The following is a 25,340-nucleotide window of genomic DNA, read 5'->3' as shown; positions in this document are numbered from 1 at the left end:
TCCATGGTTTCACATACCATCTAGATGCTGGCAACTTAGAAATTTGTTTCTGGCGCCAAACTAGTCTAATCACGGAACTGACAAAGTATATGTCAAATCCATCTACTAACTGCCGGTACCACGGCTCTACTACACATTATATTTTCTTTCACACGAACCTCTGGAATAGTCTCCTCTTTGATTTCCCTGACTGAATATATTTTGGGATTCTACTAACTCATTCTCCACATGGAAGCAAAAGTCAACGTTTTCAAATCTGAACATGCTGGCTGTAAGAGCCCCTTAGTACAGAGGTTAAGCTGGTAAGAACAAATGCCACCTGTCTCAGAACTACATTATGTCCTATGATGTCAGCACCATGACCATACCAGCCCTGTTCCCTTCTGCTCCAGGGCCAGGGCACACGGTGTTCCTTTCGTCCTGGAATGGCTCTACCTCCAGTGTCAACGTGCCACCTCCTTCTCCCTTCAGAAGTCTTCCCTGACAGCTGGATCTCCCTCCCTTACTTATTATACCCCTTGATTCTGCTTTGATACAGCCACAACAACTTTAGATGCTTGCTATTTGTTGGTACGGTCATTTAAAAAGGAACCAATATTCCACTGGATTTGAAACTCCAGCAAGGACAATGACCAAAGCGTTCCATTCAGTACTGCATTCAGAAAACCTGGCAGTGACTGGCATGTGGTAGGAACTGAAATGTTTGTTGAATTAACACAAACATGTGCTGGAAAATACTACTCTTTCTCTTGTGAGGCTGGTGAAATATCCTCCCATTGTGGAGGTGCCTAACTACCTCAGAATCCTGCACTCTTGTTATTTTGTTAAATAGCAGCGTGTAGCATACATTTTAGTGACCAAGAGACAAGCAGCTGTCTGATAAAAAAAAAAAAAAAACAAAAAAACAAAAAAATTCCACAGGTACTTGGCACCGTGAGTGATAAGTGTCTTTGTGACAATTTCATTCTTTTTTTTTTAAAACATTTTTTTATTTTTATTTATTATGTATACAGTGTTCTGTCTGCATATATGCCTACTCGCCAGAAGGGGGCACTAGATCTCACTACAGATGGTTGTGAGCCACCATGTGGTTGCTGGGAATTGAACTCAGGACCTCAGGAAGAGCAGTCAGTGCTCTTAACCTCTGAGCCATCTCTCCAGCCCCCGACAATTTAATTCTTAAAGGTGAAATAACTTTACTTGACATAGTTAATTGGTATGGCAGCAAATTAAGAGTTTTGTAGATTTGACACATACTTCTAGAGAACTTCCTATGAGCTAGGCTCTGCCGGGGGTTGGAATAAAGTGGTAACAAGGCAGATGGTGACTGTGCTCTCTTGAACTGATGCTGTAGCACAGAAAAAGGTTAGGTAACCAACCAATTTGCTTTGGACAAGGACCACAGAGAGCACTATTTTTCAGCCATCCTTTGTCATATGTGACCTTTCTCTGGAGTGGGGATGGGGCTAAGGGAGTGATGGGTAGGAATTACTGTATAAGCAAAGCAGCTGGGATGACAGTCACCACAGACAGAGGGGTTGACATCACTGAAGTCATGAGAAAGAGGCTCTCAATAGGTTCAGAGACCTTAGAAAATTCTGTGTGCTTGTGACTTAGCAAGGGACTGGAGAGGTAGGGGCTGGAATGAGGTCTTGGAGGTCATGTTAAAGGGCAAATCTTTAAGCTGCTGGAACCCACAGAGCACTGGGAAGTCCTAGGTGAACAAAGAATCAGATGCTGGTTTACAGAAACTGCAGGTGACTCACTCGAGTGACAGGTATAATGGAGAGAGGGGAAGAGATGAGTCATAGGCAGGCAAAACAGAAGGCAGGTAAAACTCAGTAAGTAGCTGTATCAGCCTGGGTAGTTGGATGCTTCTGATTTGTAATAAATAACATCTTCCTCAGCCCTATAGTCTTTAAAAGTTGTCTTTTTTGATGGCTTCCTTTTGCTCTTTGAAAAAAATTAATTTTTAATTTCGAGTATGTGTGCGTGTATCTGAGTGTGGTATGTGTACCTGAATGTGGGTAACTGCAGGGCCCTGAAGACTGTCAGATCCTCTGGAACTGGAGTTATAGGCAGCTCTAAACTGTGGACATGGGTGCTGGGCACAAAACTCAGGTTATCTGTAAGGGCAGCAAGCACTCTTAACTGCTGGTCATCTCTCCAGACCTAAACGGTGTCTAAGATTTACTCTACTATATACTTAACAACAACAAAGAAATCAAGAAGTGTCTATGTGTTTGGGCAGTACTAAGAGCTAAGTTTAAAAGTAGTACAATCTGAGATTGAGGCGGTTGAGGGCACATGCTGCATTTTTCCCCAGGACCTGAGTACAGTCTCCAGCACTCATGCCTGTAATCCAGCTTCAGAGTATCTGACACCCTTTTCAACACTCTGCACACACATGACATAGAGAAATACACACACACACACACACACACACTGGTCTTTCTGACATCTTTTCATGTGTTTATCAGCCATCAGGCAGGTGTTGAGAGCTCACTTGTGACAGATGTTTAGAAAGCCTGACTTATAAAGAACACCCACACTGCACCATTTTGCTCCCATTTCCAATGGGATCAAAGCCTCACTACAGGGTGGTTACCTGGTGATTCTGTTCCACTCCACGCCCTCCATGCAGATGCAGCTGGCCCAGACCAACCTGAGAAGCAACAAAAACAATGTAAATGTGAAAGTGAGCATCTGCCATACAATTAAAATCAGACCCACAGTTGGCTGTAAAAAGGCTCTGTTTATTAATCAAAAGACTAGAAACCTAGTCTATAATCCTGAGTATCTATTCTGTTTTAATTATCCTAAAATTATCAGAAACTAAAAAGGCATGCTTTAAAATGAACAGCATTCTTCTGAAGCAAACAGTATTCTTTTGTACACACATGCAGTGTTTTTGAGTGGATGTATGAAGAGCACATGTATGCAGGTGGAGGCCTGAAGTTGATTTCAGGATTCTTCCTCAATTGTTCTCTATCTTATTCATGGAGGCAAGTCCTCTCAATTGAACCCACAGATCACCAACAAGATCACCCTAGCCAGCCAGCTTGCTCTGGGGGTCTTGTCGCTGCCTTCTGAAGGCTAGAACTGTAGGCAGGAACCACATCCATCTGGCATTTTTGTGGGTTCTGGGCACATGAACTCTGTTCCTCACACTGTACAACAAGTGTTTCATCTATCGAGGTATCACCCTCCCTGGTTCCTAAAAGGTTTTTAGATGAATTACACTTAACTCAGTGAACATGCTCTAAAGGAAATACTAAAGGATGTTTTAAGCGAATGAAGACAATTATCCAAGAAGCTTAGACATGAAGAAATAAAAACAAGAAAAGACAAACCCGCGAGTAAATTTAAACTAGTATGAGCTGTATAAAAGAGAAATGTGAGGTTCACAAAACCACGCAGACGTCATCACGCTCAGCACAATCTATGGTCGGTATTGTCCCGGGAATGGTAACGTGTCTGTCCATTAGACTAGAGGCGGAGCTGTGTGGGCATTCTAGGTAACACAAAGAAGGCCCAACTGTCCGGGTCATGGAGGAGGAGAGGCAACAGCAGTAACCACCAAAAACAAGGCCAAGAAAGCAGAGGAAAGGGAATGTAGAAAAGCAAGATAAAGGAAGCAAGTAGCAGAAAACATTTAAACCAAAATATACCCCAGTGTAAAAGACTTTTAAAATGGATAGGATAGTTGTATTCTAACTTCCACGAGTAACGTTCAGATCTGCTATTCACTACAGCTTTAACTTAAGACTTCCTTCTGTGAGCTTTCAAACTATTCTTAGTACTTATTTACATGTATCTCAAACAACTGTGATTTTAATAGGAAAAAAGTGTTGAGTGTGTGGGACGTTCTTTTTCTAAAAGATCCAGTGGTGATCTAGAGCAAAGCTAATAATTACTCAGAGCAAAGACAACATTACTTACAGATGGGGGTGCTTGCCCCCCCCCACCCCATGAAGCAGACAAGGCAGCAAGAGACTGCCTGATGCTAACACACACCTGTGCTTGGACATCACCCTTCTCAGCTAGGAACTGGTAATACTGGATCAAATCTTCTTCCAGCATCCCACTGTTCATCCCCGGGTTTTCCACTTCATCAGGCAGCCGTATTCTCTGGACCACAGAGCCTCCAGTTAGGGAGATATCGCTGGCAACTGACAGAGGAGGACAAATAGGAACGCGAGGTGAAGTCAGAGGAGCAGGTCCACAACTGCAGCAAGCAGACGTGGACAGACATGGCGCTGATGGCACCATTTCTGTAGCAGTCTACATAACAACCCACTAATAAACCAGACTTCTACTACAAATGTTTAAGAACAAAGTGGTGAAAGGAATGTCTTTCTTGATAATTAAAGCAGTTAAAAGGTAAGTTCAATTCAAAGAGTCATTTGCAACATCTGAACTACTACAACCAAAACATATATATATACTTCAAATTAATTATGTATTTTTTTTCTAGAGCATGAAAGATGAAAACAAGATAGGTACCATGATTGGCAACAAGGCGATAATGGGTCAGTGCCGACTCACAACTCTGGAGGACTCCGATGCCGGCCCAGTAGCGGTAACCCTGTAAGACACCCTTGTGTGAGAAGACAATAGCACCATGGTGTTCTTGTGACACATACAGCCAATCACACTCAGACTATAATTCTGCTCTCCGTCAATCCACACACTCCAACACGCATGTTAGAGCTAAGCACGAGACAAGAACATTCCTAGAGCAACCAGGTGAGTGGCATGAACTTCATGAAAGAAGCGTGGACACAGTCCTCATCACGTTTCCACTCACAACCACTGTCAGTCTTATTTTAGATATCATCGTAACAAGAACAAGGTGTTCTCACCACTAACAAACGACTACAGACTGACGGGAGTGGGGGAGCAGGAAGGAGCTGTCTGAAATCTGAATGGACTCAAAACGTCGTAAGCTTCAGCAGTCCTTGCTGCATTACTATAGAGCCATATGCACAACATGGTCAGATTCTACAGCCATTGTTTTAAAAAAGTTGGTAATTTAAAGCATTTCATATATATTTGCCACACAAAATTGTTTCATATTTCTTAAAAATCGACCTGAGCTAGGTATGGTGGCAAAGGAAGGTGGATCTCTGTGAGTTTACGACTAGCCTAGTCTCTAAGGACTACTTACGGAGACCCCTGTCTCAAAAGCTGTAACAACAACACCAAGACAAGCAAACAAACAAAAAACCCACAAAACCAACCCTTCCCCGCAAAAAAAAAACAAACTACCTAAAAAACTTATCTGAAGGTGATTTTCAGCTACTCTCTGAGATGGTACCATATAGATTAAACAAAGACAACACTGAAATCAGAGAGGAGAGATGTTTAGGAAGCCCAGCATCTCTGCTTTCCATTTCCTTCAATTCCTTTAGTGGCTAAACCCAGGACAGGAGGGCCCAAGTTCCTGGGCACAACTTGGCTATTTGGCTGGATTCCTATCTGCCCTGCTTATCAACTCCCAGCATTCTACTTGTTAGGCTGTCTGTCTACCTAAACATCTAATTTGATCTTGACAATCACTCAGTGATGACTTTTGAAATTATCTATGATTTCCCGAATGGCTGGGAAACTATACTATTCTTGTCTGCCTTGTCAGTAACCAAATCTGGAGCCTTTCTCGGTGCTGGACTGGTTTCCTGCTTTGAGTTTCACGTCCACTCAGTTCAGCCTTTACATTCTTGCAACAAGGAATTCATACTCATTTAAAACGTAATATCTATCATGTATCACAGGTCATGTGAACTATCCCAAATTGAACATATAAGATACTTAAGGCCCTTAGCACAAAAAGAAATTGGTGGACAGATTTTGTGTCTCTAAGTGATGTATGTGATCAATGTTATCAGTTTATATACAGATACTTGCAAGGGCCCTTTATAGGACAGTTTTGCATAGTAGGTCCTTCATTAATTTAAATGCAAAATCTCTGATAATCTAATCAAAAAATCATTCTGATAAACAATTCTAATTTATATAAACTTTTATTCATGTGGATTCAATGTGTTATAGCCATTGACAAGAATTTGTTGGCTGTCCACCTGAGGATTTGATTGTAAGCAAATCTCAGTCAGAAACTTATGGCTACTGCAAACACAGATTTTAACTTTTAATGTACGTTGTCTTAAAGATCACACTTACCAAAACCATGTGGGCTATCAGATTGCCTCCAAGAGCTCCAAAAGTATAATATACAAGAGCCTGTGAAATAGCAGATATATAAGTTAACACAGGCCAGGGCTAATTCAATTCCAAATTTAATATATAGTAAAACTTCAATAACGTTACCTTCGCCTGACTTGAATTAACACCAAGTCCAGAGGCATAGAGAAAGCCAAGAGCCTGAGGTAAAAAGAGGAAAAGTAAATATTCTTATTTTGGTGAAGACATACACAGTTTTACACAGAGAAGAGTCAGGAATCTTTAAATATGAAAAGGTTTGACTACAACTATGCTGACCTTCAGTAAAATAGCCAGAGCAATACATTTAGCCTTTTACAAACCACACACCTGAGTACAACTTTAATCAGGTCATTAAGTTTAGTTAGAAGGTCCATGGAAAGTTAAGAAGACATTACTAATGAAACAAAGCTAAACACACTTAAACGTGGTTCTTACTTCATTCTTTTTAGCTTTTATGAAGATAAAATATCTTCTGTGCTATTATATCAACATATTTCTTTCTCTGCAAGAGGGATGAAAAAGGACAAGTGTCCCAAGAGAAGTAATCTCAGGTATGAAGAGACACTAAGTGGTCAAGGGTTGCTTTGAAGAACATGAATTCCTGAGGAAGCCACCTCCAAAGGATGTACTGATGAGGGTCCACCTTGTCTTCTGTGCACCATCCTGATGACACACAGTGGTAAGGAAAGCACGGTAGAGTCTGTGAGCTCATGCACATTTCAGCCTCTCTTGCAGCTAGGTAAGACTAGATATGTCTGCAGAGGAGGCCGACTGTTGCCCAGGAGTCACCATTTGCAAGAAAGCCACCCAGGCAGAAAACAGAGCTCAGTCTAATCTGGCGAGCACGAAGCACTGATGTGGGCTCTGCTCGCTGCATCAGCCAAACTTGATGAGCACAGCAAGAGTGGTGGGGCGGGGTACAAATTCAGTGACACTGCAGAGGTGGACGACTCTACAAAATGCTGCCAAAAGACATCAGCGCCTCTGAAGATGATGCATGTGTGTTTACAGCTAATGTAAGCTGATTTAATCAAGAAAGGAACAAGCTTCAGACACATAAGGAAAACAGTTAAGACCGCATCTGTTTATAACTAAAAGTGAGACCAAGAAATATTCACAGACAATAATGGGTATGATCCTGCTGCCTGCCATAAAGCCTCAAGGCAACTGTCTCTCACATGCTTTATTATATTATGGTCAGGGGAAAGCAGGCATTTTTCTAGGTTGCAGAAATGATAATTTAGAAGAAAATGTATCTTTAAAAATAATTTCGCAAATATCCATGTATTTGAACAATGTATTTTTAAGCATAGCTTATATTCTGTTAAACCTGAATTACCTATAATTCAGTGTAAATAAATAGGATGGCCAACTTAAAAATTTATTTATGTTATGTTATATGTATAGGTGCTTTCCCTGAATATATGTCTATGTACCATGTGAGTGCAATACTCTTACAGGCCAAGAGAAAATGCTGGCTCTTCTAGAATAGGAGATACAGCTGTGAGCCACCGAGTAAGTGCTTGGAATCGAATCTTGGTTCTCTGGATGAGCAGCCAGTGCTGCTCTTAACACTTGAGCTATCTCTCCATTCCCCTATCACATGGCCTCTTAAGCCTAGGCAATCTTTGCGTTCTTTATATTTCTATTGATAATGTAACGACGATGTGTTATCAATGCATGTAGTGCAATGTGGTACTGAAATTCACCTATAATGCAGCCTAGCTAAAAACAGTTACTTCAATTTATTAGCCTTTAGCTGTGATATCTGGTCTACAGAAAATACAGGTAATAGAAAAATTAATGAATAGATGTTGAAATGAGGACAAATGCAGGCAGAACATGTTACAGAAAAACTGTATCTACCTCTAACACAGAAACAAACCAATCAGACAAAGGGCTACATTAGAAATAACAACTAAAATGTAATGCTGTGATGGACACTTGCTTCGACAAAATCAGAATAAAGGAATTTTTGAGCTCAGTGCTCTAACAATATATTATGGGCATTTATAGGCTGGAAGGATAAAGAGAGGGAGAGAAAGACACGCACACACACAACAGAGAGAGAGAGAGAGAGAGAGAGAGAGAGAGAGAGAGAAAGAGAGAGAGAGAGAGAGAGAATGTGTGTGTTTGTGTGTGTGTGTATGTATGTATGTGTTTGTATGCAGTATAGTACTAGGAGATTGGACCTAGGGCTTTGTACACGCCAGGCAAATGCTTTTCTTGGCTATATTCCCAGTCCTAAAATATTTCACATTACTTTTTTTTTTTAAGTATCAATACTGGGCTGGAGAGATGGATGGCTTAGTTGCTAGGCATGCTTGCTGTTCTGCTACAAGGACCAGAGCTCAGATCCTAGCACCCATGGGAGGTGGCTCACAACCACCTGCATGTATCTGATACCATCTCCTGGTCTCCTAGAACACCCTAGAATCAATCAATCTCTCTCTCTCTGTCTCTCTCTTTCTCTGTCTCTGTCTCTGTCTCTCTCTCTCTCTCTCTCTCTCACACACACACACACACACACACACACACACACATTCACACCTCCCTCCCCACAACACACACATTAAAAAAATCAAGGTTAACTTTGGGAGAAAATCCTATGGGGAATAATTTCTGATAAACAGAATTGCTGCTCTATTGAACTGCTCTTCATATTTCACTGTCTACAGATTTAAAACTGCAAAACTACTACAAAAGAATTTGTAGTAAGATGTAGCTATAAAATTATCTTCATTGACCATAAAAGTTCTTAGATGAAGGAAAATAAGTATCCAAGAAAACAAGTAAAATGGTCTGTCAAAAAATTAGTAATTAGAGATATGCTCTCATCCAGTCTTCTGTTGTTGAAAAAAGTCAGGGTGCAGAGAACAAATGGCTATTAGGATTAAGTGCTGAGTGCGGGAGAGAGATTGGAGGGATGGCTTAGCAATTAAGAGCATGTGTTGCTCCTTCAGAGACCTGAGTTCAATTCTCAGCATCCATGTCCCTTGGCTCCTGCACTCACATGTATATAGATAAACACACATCCACATTTTATTATAATAAATTAAAAAGAGGTGGGGGCTAGAGAGAGCACTGGCTACTCTTCCAGAGGACCTGGGATTGATTCTTGGACCCACATGGTGACTCACAACTACCTGTAACTCTAGTTCCAGGGGACTGGACATCCTCTTCTGACCGCCTTGAGCACCAGGCACACAAGCAGTGCACAGATACTCAAGCAGGTAAAAACACCCCCACATAAACACAGCCCTCAAACAAACAAACAAAGTGTTGTGTGCAGAGGTTCTCTTTTGGAGCTGCACTTACAGTTTGTCCTTTGGGAGAACCTTCCTCAGTCAGTTTCTCAAACATCTCTTTAGCTGCTGGGATATTCTGTGTGAGGTAATCACCAAACAGAAGAGCATAGGACACTCTCTCCAGGGCTTTGGTGTGATTCATGCCTGCTGCCTTTTGAAGATACCGATACGCTCTTTAAAAGAAACAATCAAACAAAAAGTCAGCTGTGTTTTCAGAACAGTCAAAGATTTTTCCTTACTAAAATGGACTGCAATTTTCTTATTTTATAGTGAGAAATCCCAACCCATTACTCCTACTATATCATGTTATTATATATATTGAAAATATCCTGGAGAGTTTGATTTAGCTTATGTGTAGCATCGTGAGATTATCTAATTACACTAACAATGACTGAAAAGCTAATAAGGAGGTTAACAAGATTTGTAATGGAAAATTGTAACGATGCCAGGTAAATACGCAAATAAAAATTTTTCACTCTGCATAGACTAACAAAACCAGCATGAACCAAACAGACATAAAATGCTATAATTCTTTCAGAGAATAACGTTCTAAGTGAAAATGTCAAAGTAGAACAAAAAAATTCAACACATCTAGTGACAGTTCCTTTTGTTTATGTCATTTTGGAATTCAGAACAGCGTATTCATTCTTAGTTCTTAGAACCAACTACAATATATTATTGCCATTTTTCTCACTGGTCAGTGTTATGGTCAATATGTATAATCTCATCCAAATGAGTTAAAGTCTGCCCAAAAAATATTAAGGTTTCCTGCAACAGGGCCTGTGCTGAGAAGAACGGGCTGGACAGTGCGACCTACTCTCTCTTCTGGCTCTTCCGATTGCTTCCGTTCAGTATCTTCATCCCAGCCTGATAAACCATCTCTGCTTCCTGCATCTGTCGTCTTTTCGCAGCTTCTTCTTCAGCTGACAATAAAATGACACACGCATTAAATGAATTTCATTTACCTAGTACCAAGTTCACTATTGTTTCAGGTAGGAATACATACAGAAAGAACGATCTTCGGCTATTTCCAAACATGACTAAAAATGGCTGAAGTGTGTCCTGTACTGACAAAGAGTTTTAAATAACATAGTCTCTTTTAGTGATAGCAAGACAAGCTGCTTTTGAACATATTTCTCATTAGAGATGATGACTTTAAAAATACAATTAAACTAAAACTTCATATTAAATGCTAAGTTCAGCTGAAACAGTAACAAAAAAGCTACTGGAGAAGAACAACCAGAAATTGCTATAATATCCAAAGGTCACATGTTGTATATTTACATAATCATTTAATTATATAACTAAAACCTTAAAACTTGGCTTTTACCAAACATAGAAGTAATTTAGCGTACAATGTTTAAGTTCAGTCATTTCTCTCTTCTTTTTCTGAATGGGGTTTCTTATAGCCCAGGCTGGCTTCAAACTCCCGATGTAAGCAAGGATGTCCTTGAACTTTTGAACCTGCTGTTCAGTGTGCTACCATGCCCAGTGTATGTGGTGCTGGGGACCAATCCCAGGGCTTTGTGCATGGCAAGCAGGCACTCTATCAATCAAGCTACATCTCCAGCCCAGCTCATTATTTTTCTATTTTTCATACTCATTAATGTAACACTGAAAAAAAATCACAGAACAGCTGTGGGTTTAAAAAAACTATTTTGAGCCGGGCGGTGGTGGCGCACGCCTTTAATCCCAGCACTTGGGAGGCAGAGGCAGGTGGATCTCTGTGAGTTCGAGGACAGCCTGGTCTACAAGAGCTAGTGCCAGGACAGGCTCCAAAGCTACAGAGAAACCCTGTCTTGAAAAACTAAAAAAAAAAAAAAAAAACAAAAAACTAAAAAAAAAACAACAACAACAACAACAAAAAAACCCCTATTTTGATCCTTGAATGCAACTTTTAAAACAGAATACAGAACTCATCATAAGACAGTGAGAAATGAATTCTTTTTGTAATAAAGAAAAACCTGTGCTGGGCGGCAGTGGTGCACACCTTTAATCCCATCACTCGGGAGGCAGAGGCAGGCGGATCTCTGTGAGTTCAATGCCAGCCTGGTCTACAAGAGCTAGTTCCAGGACAGGCTCCAAAGCTACAGAGAAACCCTGTCTCAGAAAAAAAAAAGAAAAAAAGAAAAAAAAGTCGGACATATTAAACTAGTCATAGTGGCCTGCATCTGAAGATGGCCTATGTTTCATGCTGTTTTAGGAGGCTACAGCCACCATGTTAGAAATGGTATCTGGTACCACACTGCTATGTCTTCCAAACACAGTTTTCCAGCAGAGGGCAGCATTTACACACAAGGTGGTTAAACATACTACGTATGTCAAGTGTAACATAAGCATAGCATAGTCCACTCAAAGCCTTTTAAAGATGGTATTTTTTTTTGGTGTTCTTCTAACTACTATTAACCTTTGCTTCCATTATTGATGAATTATTTTGTATTGATTAGTTCAATAACCCGCCTCAAGGATTTATAGAAGAACTACTTGTGAATCAATGAGACTTAATGTGAAAGGCTGAGTGACAGCTTGGAATAAGTATATTACTGCTCACAGCTCTTAAGTTGTTCTCTAAGGCTGTGAGCATTTCACCAACACGGATCCACGTGGAAAAGGACAGCTAGAAAATGCCTTCCGAATGCTGCCCTAGACATAAAACAACAGGGCATGGCCCTACTTAGGCAGTACTCACTTTCGCAGAAGCCCCACTTCTCATCTGTCTTGTAGTCATAGGTGGTGGCACACCACAGTCTGCCATCTTCCCTCCCGTCTGACGTGCACTCGTCATACTCCTTCTCCAGGAAAAGGAAAGGGAAGTGGCAGGGCTCCCCGTGCGCCGTACCTTCAATGGCAGTCAAAACTGGAAAAAACAAAAAACCAAAAGAACAAGAGTCTAAATGAACACTTTTGTGATGTAGGGACTCAACAATGTCAAGCTTCAGCTATATTAAATGTGAAGGCAAAGAGACACCCTGCGGCATCTGTAACGGGAGCCAGAGGAGAGCCAGAGCTGTTTGACTGGAAAAGACCTGAGGCCACGTCCACTTAGTAAGCCTGGCTGACTATTCACATGTGTCTAGCTTAGACTTTGAGTTCTTACGATAAAACAGCATGGTTTCAAAGTCTACCAGGAAACTGCCTAAAGGCTGTCCTGAGTCTGAGACTAGAGTCTCAAAAAGCAAAGCAAGGCAAAACTAAACAAAACAACAGACCCAACCAAAGAGCTCTAAGGAGTGAACAAAAACCAAGCAGACATAAGGGAACTTAGGTCTCTACTGCTAGGACAATTTTCCTTTTTTCTGAATAGAGTCCAGCAATTTCAGTTATCTAAAGTTATACCTGGATAATGCTTCCCCAGGCAAAATTCATCATTCACATATTCCTCTGTGAAGCCCTTTGTTAGAGTACTTACCATGTTTACTGAGGGTTTTGTTACTAGCTTCCTCCCCCCCCCCCCCCCCCGCACTGTAGCTCCTACTAGACTATTTAATATGGCCCCTGTCATGTCAGATAATAAGTTCAAGAGCTGACAGCTGTTATTTATTCCTGACACCTTCCTCTGAGAGGCTAGAGGCATCTCTCCTTTTTTACAGTTTAAACAAGAGACGCAGCTGAAGATACTAATTTTAGAAACACTTTCAGTGAGCTGGGAGAAAACAATCTTTCACTCAGTGGCATCAGGTAGATGCCACTTATCCTGTAGTGCAAGACCTGCTGCTCTTCCTGCTCAGTCAGCAGCTCCAAGTGTGATGAAAGGGGATCTGGCAAGCACAGCTGCCATGCATGATTTGCAGGTAAAGGGGCATGTACCTACTCAGACTTCTTTTTCATATGACTCTAAATCACTGGTTCTCAACCTGTGAGTTACAACCCCTTTGGGGAATCAAATGACCCTTCCACAGTGGTCACATTATCAGATAATCTTCATATCGGATATTTACATTATGGTTTATAACAGAAGAATAGTTATGAAGTAGCAACAAATATAATATTATGGTTGGGGGTCACGTCATGGGTCGGCATGAGGAGATGCACTAAAAGGTCACAGCATGAGGAAGGCTGAGAGCCACTGTTCTACCGTTTTCCACGTTCCCTTTTCTATCAAGTATATGAATAATGAAAGTCAACAACTTGCTTCTAAAATAAAGGAATTCTACGATCATGGGGAGGTGGAATACTCCAGGTCCAACGTCAAGGCTTTCCTTCGTCCCCTAGAGCGCCCTTTTCGTAACATCCTTTTGACCGTCAGATAAAATCTCTGACACACATAAACTTAGCAGACCATTAGCTCGCATAAGCTCAAAAGCTACAAATGCTATCAGATAACATCTGAACCTGTAACAGATTTCTTCACTTTGTTTTCTCTCTCCTAACCAGACAGCCCCATATTATCACCATGTGGTAAAAATAATGCATTGATTTGTGGTTTCCTTTTGTGACTGTAAAACTCGATGAGGCCACTTCTACAGGGGAACAACCAGTGCTTCCAGGCCCTGGCCACTCACACCTGGCTTAGAATAAGCTTTCTCCCTTTCTTTGGAAGGAGAGTAATGTTTACGGTCAACAGCAACATAATCCTTTCCATCAAAGCTGGGAGTGTAGGAAGCCACTGCCTATGATTCACCCCAGCTAGGCGAAGGGTCCTTCTCTGTCTTTCCCAGAGCAAAGTAGAAACATTTTTGTAATAGCCAGCAATTTACCTTCTCTGAACTTGTATTAGCTGAACAGATCAAGATGGTTATTCTACTGAATTATTATTTCTGTATTTTTATTTTACCATAAAGGAAAATGTGGTTTTTTTTATGACATAAAACGACCAGATAGTGTGCAAATGTAAAGGAAACCCAATCACCTTTGCCTACCACTTCAAACTCTTTTTTTTTTCAGCTAATCAAGCTTTGTGGAAAATTTGAGCTTTTCCTTTATATTTGCAAACACGCACACACAAAAATGGCTCCCCTGCCCCATACACATTTGATGGAGGAAGGTCATTGGTTAAAAAAAATAAAGAAACTGCTTGGCTGGCCCTAATAGGTTAAAACATAGGTGGGAGGAGTAAACAGAACAGAATGCTGGGAGGAAGTGTAAGTGAGCTCAGAGAGATGCCATGCTCCGCTCTCCCGGGCAGACGCACGCCATGAAGCAAGCCGCCAGGTTAGACATGCTGAATCTTTCCCGGTAAGACCGGTGCTCACAGATTATTAGAGATGGGTTGATCGGGATGTGAGAATTATAAGGGCTAGAGCTAAAGGGCCAAGCAGTGTTTAAATGAATACAGTTTGTGTGTTGTTATTTCGGAGCATAAGCTAGCCATGTGGGCAGCCGGGGTGCTGGGGATGCAGCCCCGCCACTCTTATTACTACACACATTCATGTGACTCACATGTTTATATAAATGTGGTTTATCGTCTACACCTGTTTTGCTCTTGGGAGTCTACAGTTTTGGCACATGTGAGGCCAAGGTGAATAAATGGCTAATTCCCAGACAAAACACCAAATACTAGGTCTCTCATGAGCTTCCCTGCTAGCAGCGCCTCATGCGCTCCCCCCAATGTGCTCTGTGTATGGGCACTGGGAGGTGTCAAGTGAATCCTATATGAAAATGGGGCCCTGAGAATTTAGGCCCAAAGTGTTCTTCAGCTCCACCTCCCCACAGCAAATACCATATGGAGTTTAAATGACTGGTCCTCCCTAATCCTGGCCCAGCTGCCAGGAGAAAAGACTTAGCTTCCAGTTCAAATAACCAAGACACATCGCCCAAATCTACCTGTGCACACTGGCTGGCTTTTGTTTCGCCTTTCCTATAACTTGCTACATTGTTTAGGTGTTGACAGATTGAGGATTTCTCTCTTCCCAATTTTGATCAAAATTGCTGCAAGTAGATAACATTTTGTGTTTATACATTATGTCTGTCCGTCTGTCTCTCCAGTTCATTTTAGGATGTGTGTGTGTGTGTGTGTGTGTGTGTGTGTGTGTGTGTGTGTACGGGACATGTGCACATGAGTGCAGTGCCTAAGGAGACGAGAAAGCTGGAATTACAAGCAGTTGTGAGCTGCTTGACAAAGATGCTGGCCAGGTTGGCTGCAAGAGCAGTATCTGCTCTATACTGCAGACTAGGCGCAGACTGGGGCTCTGGTGATGCTGACAACCAGGGAGAGGACCTCAGGCATTCGTGTCTGGTTTCCTCTACTTGGCCACAATGCAACCTTTCCCTTCACTGACTCTGCTTTGAATCCCTTTGATGTGTAAGTGCTGGCCAAGTATTTTGATTCCTTATAGCAAATCACCGAACAGTCTTGGGTACCTCGAAGCCTTGACCTCTCACGTGGGATTTACTAGAATGGCCGATTCTCCCTGAAACGTGCTGTTGCACTGCGAGGGAAGAGGAGGGAAGGGCAGGGTATGATAAGCCTGGTGCACAGGTAGGTGGGCTATGGAGCCATACGAGGTAGCCACTGAGGTTCTGTGTGTATGAGAGGAAAAGTGACCTGTGGGAGCTTAAAACAAGGGGTTTAACTCTAGGAGAGTTGGCTTGGATCTCCTGACTGCTGTTGGTTTTACTGGCTACAGAAAGGGAAAATATAAGAGTAGCTTAGTTGATATGAAAAGTTCTGATCTGTCCTCTGATGGGCCTTAAATTCTCCAGGCTGGATAAAGATGTTAAAGTTGACATTGTTCTCTCCTCTAAAAGAGAGCACACAAGTGTGTATAGGGTGGGGATAGGATTAAATCAGGCCCCAGGGCTGAAGAAAGCTGGCAGCTAAGCCAGAGGAGAAAAGGACTGCAGGCAGGTTTAGTTAGGTGCTCTCACTGCTGCGGCAGCCTTCCTTTCTGTACTCAGGCCGCTGGGTGTTCTCTGGCTGCTCTGAACTAGTGAGGGTATACCGAAACAGCAGTGAGGACAGAAATGGAAAAAGGATGTTTAGTGGAGCATCGTTTAGTGCTTAGACATCTTGGATATACGCTAAAAGTTCATACAAAATATTAAGTACTTACGACTTTATAAATGCTAGAGGTATCACTGTGGTCAAGAGAAACTGAAGAAAAAATATGTTACTGAGACAAAACTTGGTTTTTCCCAGCAGCACAGGCTGGAATTTAAACCCTGAGATTGATAACAAGACAGACAGAGATATTATGTAGAGTTCAAAAATCAGGTTGTGTTTGCTAATTCATTCCTGTGAAAGCTGAAGTCTGACTTTTCCCTCCTTCCCTCCTTTTTTAGTGACTAGGGTCTTACTGCATAGCCATAGCTGGCCTGGAGCTCACCATGTAGACCAGGTCTGCCTCTTCCTTCAGAGTGCTGGGACTGAAAGCATGTCACCAGAGTTGGTCAAAGTCTGATCTCTTAGAGGCAGATGATTTTCCAACTTGAATATATTTTGAGTAGGCCAGTTAGGATTCTAAAGATTGACTAGATAAAAAGGGCTTAGGAAAGCCTGGCTTATTCAACTCCCTGGTCCTGAAGCACCTTGCTTCTGAGGCTGCTAACATCTGGCCTTTTTTGAGTCCTGGGTTTACAGGCCTTAATTGCCTGAACTTGATTCTGAGCCAAAAGTCAATACTGCCTGGGACGGGCTTGCAGCGCCAGTGGGAGCTGTGCCGCATTCAGAGCAGGAATGAGCTCCATGAACAGCACTGAGGCTCCTGCAGGCACACATTTAGGGCACTGCTCAGGGGCCCACAGCTGTGAAAAAGTCTCCTTTGGGAAGGCTGGTTGGCCTGAATGGCCACATTCACATGCTCGCAGAGGAGGGCTCATTCGGTGCTGAGACCCTCTGAAATCCAGCTCCCGAATGGCTTGTCCACTTCTGGTATAGACAGCACTGTGAACTTGTGATTACTGGTCCAAGTTACAGGTTTGGAGAAGGTACATAGCAGAGACCATGATCCTCTGGCTCACTCTAGGCAGGCCGACCTGATTTCTGCTGAGCAAGTCTCACTGCTGCTGACCCTTGGGCTTCTTCCTGCAGTGTGACGCAATGGACTGATGACCTACTTCCTGCTGCACACAGCTCAGGGAAAGCCTCTGAATGGGCTGATAAATGAAGAAAGATCAAGGTGAATGTGTAAGAGACTACATGGATTTATTTCCAGAGTGTTTGAAAACTGAGGATTTTGTTGTGTTCAGTTTCTGGGCACCGTTTTCCTGGCAAAGTTATACAAATGTTTTTCTGTACTGTTCTGTGCCTCTTCCATAGAACCCTCCAGACACATGCTACAGATGAAATTAGGGAATGGATGAAAAAAAAGGTGTACTTAGGGTTTCTGAATGAAATTACTGATTTTCTAACCAAATAAACTGAAACTCCTGCATGGAGGAGGCAGAGGGAGCAAAGGGCATTCATGATCTCCAGAAACTGTTTCTAGAAGCTGCTACTCCGTCCTAAAGACAGGCTAGCTATGAGAAGGTGGTAGGTGACCCAAGGTTTCATTTCCCACACAGAAATCTTCCAGATCCTTCTCTGACTCATGGGCAGATGGATTGGGTTATCGACAGTACAGCCAAACCTCCTAGCAAGTCCTCTGAAACCAAGGGCCAGACTAGGAAGGCGAAGGCAAGCCACCATGGTGGAAGGACGGTCACACTGTGCCACTTAATGCGCTTCATGCTTAACAGTCCATTGTCAGGTGTGTTTCCATGGACGTCTCACAACACTGCCTCAACCCTGAAACGTTGCCGGGTCTACCTCAACCTACTAGACTGTAAAACTGTGTCTGAACTGACGCTTTGGGCCAGGTTAAAAAGCAAAAAAGTTAATATAGAAACTTAAGGAGGAAGCTACCTGGCTTTCTAACAGATCTATTACAACTAATAGCATTTGCTGTAGTTCACTAAGAACAGAACTCCTAGGGAGTAAAGCAGTAGTCTGGCCTCACCATCGCTGGGTCTTACTAATAACACCTCAGATCTACAGATGCCATTGGCCAATGACCACAGAGGTGAAGACTGAGTGGAGAAGAATTAGCGTATCAGCCTAAATTCTGTCCTGGAAAGGGTCTGCTGACAAAGGCTGCCCTTAGCTGGCATGTATGAAATTACTGATTTCTGATGAGATCCCACCATCCTGCCTGCTCAGAGTGGCTCACTCAAACTATGCAAACAGTAGGATTCATAATGAACATGCGCATTCTCTCTGCGTGCCCGCAATTTTGGTATATGCCAGGTACGCGGTTGCCACCTTGCCCAGCTCCCAATAAAAAACTTCAGGTACTGTGTCAGCCCCAGCCTAAGTTACTCTGAGAAACGCTAATGCTTGCTATGTTACTATAACTGACTGCTGGAGGGTTAGGTACACCTGGAGAGACATCCCTGAGAGAGGACCCTTAGAAGCTCCCTGAGACTACTCGATTTCATGTACTTCTTCCTTTGCTGATTTTGATTTGCATTTTAAAATTAAAATTAATTAATTGGGGGAGAGGCACATGCATGCCACAGTGAGTGTGTGTGTGTTTGTATAAAATTAGTTTATTGGAGTATACCTATGAATACATCTACATGCTTAAGTCCTTAGATTCTTCCTAGTGAATTACTAACCCGGGGGCTGTGGTCTTGCTAACACAGTAGGAAACATTCAAGGAGAGGTATGAAGGCAAATGTGGCTGGGGTCATGTGGGAGAAGGGCGCAGCAGAAGAGAAAGCTGGAGGGAGGTGAGAAGTTTGGATTCTAAGATGACAGGAACCCAAGAGCACGAGCAGAAAGTTCACTCTGCCTGCTGTCAAGGACTGACTTTAGAGAAAAGAGCGAAAGCCTGGGCCACAGGGGAGGCTCTTACCCTTGGGTGGGGCAGAAGCTGCTGCACAAAGAGTAGGTGAAGGGGAACAGAAATTTGGTGTTGGGTTTGTTCAAGGGGGTGGAGAGGGCATTTTAAGCTGTGAGGGTAACCTGTGGAAAGGCCCAGGACACAGACTGCACTGTGTGCAAACTTGGGGGAACATTCAGAAGAGAGTGTTCTAGGGAGAGCTGCAGGTGAGAGCACAGAAGAGGTGCTGTCATGCCAGATTCTGTGAATCATGCCAACAAGTGTGTGCCTCACCGCAGAAGGCATGGGAGGCAGTGCTGTACATAAGGAAGCAGGGTCAAGTCTGAAAGTTAGGAAGATTAACACAGCAGGAACATGAACCAAAGGCTGACAAAAGGAACAACTTAGAGGGACAGTAACAGAATCTAATTCTAATGTAGTTGAATGGAACACACAAATCCATGCAAACTTATGCAATATATATTACATATTAAATATGCATAAGTGCATATGATTTTGTGTATTATGAATAAATTAAAAATCAATCAAAATCATCACTGAAACAAGCTGAACAGGTGAATATGTTTATAAAGTTGCTGGTAAAGCCACCCACAGAAAATTGCATAAGAAAGAGATAGTTATAATACTATTTCAAATCCCTAATAAATACATCCTGGAACCAAAAAGAATCAGAAATCCTTATCTGCTATGTCTTTTCACTGGCGTAAAAGAGAGACTTGGTGAGAATTCCTTATAAACACAATAGTGACAGACTGGCCATCAAGTATGTTAAGGGTCCAGAAAGTTTCACAGTACTGACTTCTGGCACATTTTAGCAGGATGGACTTGGTCTGCCCAGATGCTCATTTACACAAGCCTCAAATGTATGCAGGCCCCACTTTCTAGAGCAGTGGTTCTCAACCTTCCCCAATGTACAGTTCCTCAGGTTGTGGTGATACCCAAACATAAAATGATTTTCACTGCTACTTCATAACTGTAATTTTGCTATTGTAATGCTAAAAATATCTGACATGCAGGATATCTAATATGTGACCCCTGTAAAAGGGTCATTTGACCCCCCTAAAGGGTTGTGACCCACAGGCTGAGAACTGCTATCCTAAAGGACATCTCAAATTTTATTATCAGAGAATGAGCAGGAGATAGCTAACCAACACAGCTCTCTTCTGTGGAAGTGACAATTCACAGTGTCCCTTGGAGTCTAGTACAGTATGACCTGGCTAGAGCCCATTCTGGATGGGGCAAAGAAGGCGCTGCAAGGAGCCCTGGTGTCATGGACTTGTCTTCGTTTTCTGTGTCTTGTGGCAGCTGACTCTGAAAATATGCACCATGTCTGGCATTGGATAAGAACTCGGATTCTTAGAAGTTCAATTTGTCAGTCAAACCCTTTTCATTATCTTGCCTGTAATACTTAATTTGCACTAAGTTTCCTAAACTTATCTACTGAAAAGGCTCAATAGCCTTGGTGCCTAGGCAGGGTCTAACTCGTGAAAATGAATCTAGGTTTTCTGGAGAAATGACTAACGTTAACCTTTAGGTTAGGAAATATACTGAGTTTGAGACATACTATTCTGCCTGAAACGTTATGAAAGATCACCAGAATCCAGTCAAAAGGACAAAGGCATAAACTAAAGGTGTTCTCAATGGACAAAAGTAAGATACTATTAGCCATAAGAATGGCTGTACAGTGTGAACTGGGAATAACTAAAGGTCATGGGTTTGCCATGAGGTGGTCGTATGTAAAAAGCCTATTTGTTCTTCCTCTAAGTTTCTTCACATGCAGTTCCTAGAATCTTAGATTCTCTTGGAGACAGAGAATTCCCTTCTATATACCAAAGTCAGTGCGAGCCAGGGCTCCTAAGTTACCAAACTAGGGAGCTAACCATGCATCATAGAGCTGAAGCTTCTTCCACTACATCAGAGGAGCAGAAGGTAATGAAGCTTCTATAGGAATCCAAAGGACTGAGTTCCAAGAGGGTCTCAACAGCTGCGAGGATGGAGGTTCCCAGAGGGTGGTGGACCCAGAGAGGCAAGGAAGCTCTGCTTCTCCTCTACCTCAATCTACGCACTTCCTATCCGACTCTTCAGTGCCGTCTTTAACACAGTTTGTAACATACTTCATAACAGATGGGTAAACACGATCTATTCCCGAGTTTTCTGAGCTGCTCTAACACCTGAAGTGAACCTAAGGATGATGTCACGGGAACTCTGGCTTGCAGATCGTCAGAAGCACAGGCAACTGGCACGTGAGCGGGGCAGGGGGCAGGGGGCAGGGGACATTCCTGTGGGGCTGAGCCCTCGACCTGGGGGATCCGATGCTATCTCCAGATAGAATGACAGAACTGAGATAGAAAAGAGGACAGCAGGCAGCATCAAGTGCGACACCCACTGCAGAATTGCTTGCTTGCTGTGTGGGAAAATACTGACCAACCGGCGAGCATATGAAAACTACCTGCACTGATTTCTTTTCTCTGTATTCTTACTAATGCTCAAAAACAAAGAACTTCAAATTGTAAATATATGCCTGGTGAAAGCTTGCCAGAATATTCTAGGATAATGTTGAACATTATTTTTAGTTGATGGAATAAGGCGCTTTTAATTTTTGAGAAATGATTTTTCTATCAATGAGTATGGCAGAGTTTCACTTGGGATCGATTCCTGACTGTGGCTGGAATTGAAGCAAGTGCTGCTGTGGTCAACCGTGAAGTAAATGGCAGAGTGGACATTACCAAATTTTAAAAGGACAGACACTTACCCCACACACTGTTTTAAGGTCAGTTTTGAACATAAAGCTGTGAAGCTGGCTCAGGTGAGAAGATGATTAGGGTTCAGTTTCAATGGGAGAGGGTAAGACCTAAATCAGATTACCTAGGATGACTGAAAACTTATAGGATGGTGAAAATGGCAGTAAAAACTCTAACAAAATTTGCAAACACCCTGGAAACTCTGCTTCTTTTTTTCCCTCCCACCTTGGCATATAATTTCAATTTTTTTAAAAGAAATCTACATGCTAGTCTACAAATATGCCAAGATATTAATAGAAAATATTTGCAATTTTATCAATGAATTTAGGTCATGTAATATCAAACCACAGTGAATATCTGATTGGCTAAAACCTTGAAAACCCTATAAACCACACTCTCCTCTTTCTGCGTGGTTAATAATCAGCGAGATCAGCTCTAGCATTTGTCTAGGTTCCCTAGCTTTAAAGTTCCAGAAGTCTCTTTCCGATGTCACGTGAAATCAAAGTGTCTAGGTTACCTGGCTTCCTGGCCCTCTTTGCTTCCTCATAGCTCTTACTGCTTAGATTTGGAGAGTCTACAAAGCTGATTTCTTCGGTGGCACTGCCTTCCTCCTCCGTCTTGGGGCCCTCTTCCTCATCCTGAAGAGGGGACTCCACCTCTGGTTCCTCAGAATCAACAAATATCTGCCCAGCAACCACTCTGCCTGTGGTGGTGTGGTCCTTCACTGACTCATCTGCTGGCAAAGAACTCTGAGAAGAGAAAATGTTTTTGTTACTCATCATCTGTACCACGACTTCCCCAATCCAATCTGACCGCTGCTCTGATAGGTGTCTACAGGTGTCTCCTTCAGTTCTGAGGCATGCCAAGCTCCACCCGGCTATAGGCTCTGATGTGCTTATTCTAGCTGGGGCTGCACCTAGCTTTGAATTCCAATTCAGATGTTACTTTCCCATTAGCCTTCTTTAATCCCGGAAGACGGGGCTATGCCTTTCCTTACATGCACTCCTCCTTTATCCTTGCCCTTGGTAACTGTCTGTTTTATGACTTCCTGTTTGGATCTCTACTCTGTCTAATCTAGAGATCTGTGTTCAGAACCAGCAGCCCTCCCTGGGTATGTGAGAACCGGCTATACTTATGCAACCCACAAGGACATGCATTTCCTAATCTGTTTAGGTGGAACAGATGGCATGGTGAGACGGTGATGTGTACTCTCAATCCCAGCACTCAGGAGACAGAGACATGGACCTCTGTGAGTTCAAAGCCAGACTGGTCTACATAGTGAGTTCCAGGTCAGCCTAGACTATAGAGTAAGACCTTATCTCACCAAACAAACAAACAAAAAGGTGCACACCTGCAATGCACTTGGGAGTGCAAAAACAGGAAGATGGAAAATTGTAGGTCACCTTCAGCTACATAGTGAGTTTGAGGTCAGCCTGAACTACATGAGACTTTAGAAGAAAAAACAGGGTATAAAATCCATCTTTCTTTGGGCACTAAAAATGCTGTCTTTGTGTGAGTGTCCACCATCCACACACAATATTCAAATTTAAGATGAAAGTGATCCTAACAGCCAGCACCCCTTAAAGAAATTCTCATTATTCTTATATAGTTTTTTTTTTTAAATGAAAAGAGTTAGAATTAATATAGGTATCATCTTTAATTGAATTTGTGACTCAGAATTAGTATGCCCTTTCTAAAGTGTATATCTCCTTTAGTCTGTTCAGTGAAAACCTTAGTACCTACCTTGGAATCTATGGATTCATCCTGGTTACTTTCGTCATCTGCAAAGAAATTTTAAGACAAATTATCTTTTGTGTTGGGAACTGTAAACGTTAGAAAGTACACAAAAGGCCCCATGTATCCCTATCCAAGAGTCCAAGTATTTCAGGAATCCTATGTGAAAAAATTGGAGGGGAAACAAACACACAACAGATAACTAGTCACTAGATAAATGAACCCACTTTATTATCTATTTATTTAGGGTCTTTGAGACAGGGTTTATCTGTAGCCATAGCTGTCCTGGAACTCACTCTGTAGACCAGGCTGGCCTCAAACCCACAGAGATCCGCCTCTGCTTTCTAAGTGCTGGGATTAAAGGCCTGCACCCCTCCCATCTGGTTAATCTAGATTATTTAAAAATTGATTGTATTCAAAGATTTCACAAAAAATTAAGGGGAAAAAATCCCTCTTCATCTTCCACATAGGAAAACCAGAAGGCTCCCTTCCTACTCCCCCAAACCAGCCTCTTGTTCAGATTCCATCTCAATTTATAAAAATGAAGCTCTAATTTCATACTCCAGGTTTTTAGCTCTTTTGTTTCTCTGCTGAGGATCTGGAGCTACTGTAGGTTATTTTAATTCAGAGCAGGATTTCGTTGTTTTACTAATTTCTTCAGCCCCAAGATAACAACAGCTTCTTAAGAGGTGTGTGTGAGAGAGGGAGGGAGAGAGGGAAGGGAGGGAGGAAGGGAGGGAGGGAGGGAGGGAGGGCAGGAAGAGAGAGAAAACTTGAGTGCATGTGTGTGGAGATGGCTCAGTGGTTAAGAGCCCTGGCTGCTCTTGTAAAGGGCTCAGGTTTGGTTCCCCACGTCACATACTGGCTCACAGCCGACTGTGACTCCAGTTCCTGGTGAATCTGACACTCTTTTCTGGCCTCCATGGGCACTGCACACACATGCTGCACTGCACACACATGCAAGTAAAACACTCATCCACATAAAAAGAAAAGCAATAGCTTATGGTTAAGAAAAAACAATCAATGACTCCAGCCATTTTGACAGCTTGCTTCTGAATGCACAAAGATGGTTTAGCTTTCTCAGAAATTATATTTTCTATTATCCTTTCCATGGTTTTTGGCTGTTTTCACTAGTTTTAGTGCCTGATTATAGTGCTATCTAGAGAAACAGGCAACAACTCAATGCCAGGTGCAAGTACTTGACCTTCATAATCACTGCCAATGTAAAGACAAACAGCGACATGATCTTCTGTTTCCTTCTTTTTTAAAAATGGCCTGATTTTACCCTGAATGGGGCATTACTATTCCCGTGCCCATAAACTATGAGAAATTCACAGTGGAATTTTATAAAACCACTTTTTACTGGAAAATGTGGCAGTACTTTGTTTCTGATGGCTATACCATAAGGGTTTGAACTTTCGACAACTTAGTTTGCAGTATTTGTTTTGCATATCTGAGAAGAATAAGTCTTCCAGTGAAGTTATGCCTCATGTATATTTTCAATTCAAAAGAAAAAAGTAGAGTATAGTCACTATATAGATTCACCTGCTTTAAGAGGGCCTACAAATGTTTTA

At 42.2% G+C, this 25,340-nt stretch overlaps 1 protein-coding gene across 1 annotated transcript in view; it reads right to left on the bottom strand.

The window, feature by feature from the left end:
- Sel1l (SEL1L adaptor subunit of ERAD E3 ubiquitin ligase) overlaps window positions 1–25,340 on the bottom strand; it is a 44,579-nt gene that overhangs the window by 15,161 nt on the left and 4,078 nt on the right. The window contains exons 2-11 of the mRNA XM_041658201.1: window positions 23,776–23,813; window positions 22,550–22,781; window positions 12,220–12,387; window positions 10,348–10,453; window positions 9,541–9,703; window positions 6,328–6,381; window positions 6,181–6,240; window positions 4,507–4,588; window positions 4,018–4,172; window positions 2,609–2,665 (exon numbers count right to left, since the gene is read on the bottom strand). Coding sequence (XP_041514135.1) covers window positions 2,609–2,665; window positions 4,018–4,172; window positions 4,507–4,588; window positions 6,181–6,240; window positions 6,328–6,381; window positions 9,541–9,703; window positions 10,348–10,453; window positions 12,220–12,387; window positions 22,550–22,781; window positions 23,776–23,813 — 1,115 coding nt within the window. The remainder of the gene's footprint in view (window positions 1–2,608; window positions 2,666–4,017; window positions 4,173–4,506; window positions 4,589–6,180; window positions 6,241–6,327; window positions 6,382–9,540; window positions 9,704–10,347; window positions 10,454–12,219; window positions 12,388–22,549; window positions 22,782–23,775; window positions 23,814–25,340) is intronic.

This window comes from Microtus oregoni, unplaced genomic scaffold, assembly GCF_018167655.1.
Source record: "Microtus oregoni isolate MIOR12 unplaced genomic scaffold, Mior012 000009F_ref0000495, whole genome shotgun sequence".
Lineage (NCBI taxonomy): Eukaryota > Metazoa > Chordata > Mammalia > Rodentia > Cricetidae > Microtus > Microtus oregoni.
This window is presented reverse-complemented; position numbering and strand designations above follow the sequence as displayed.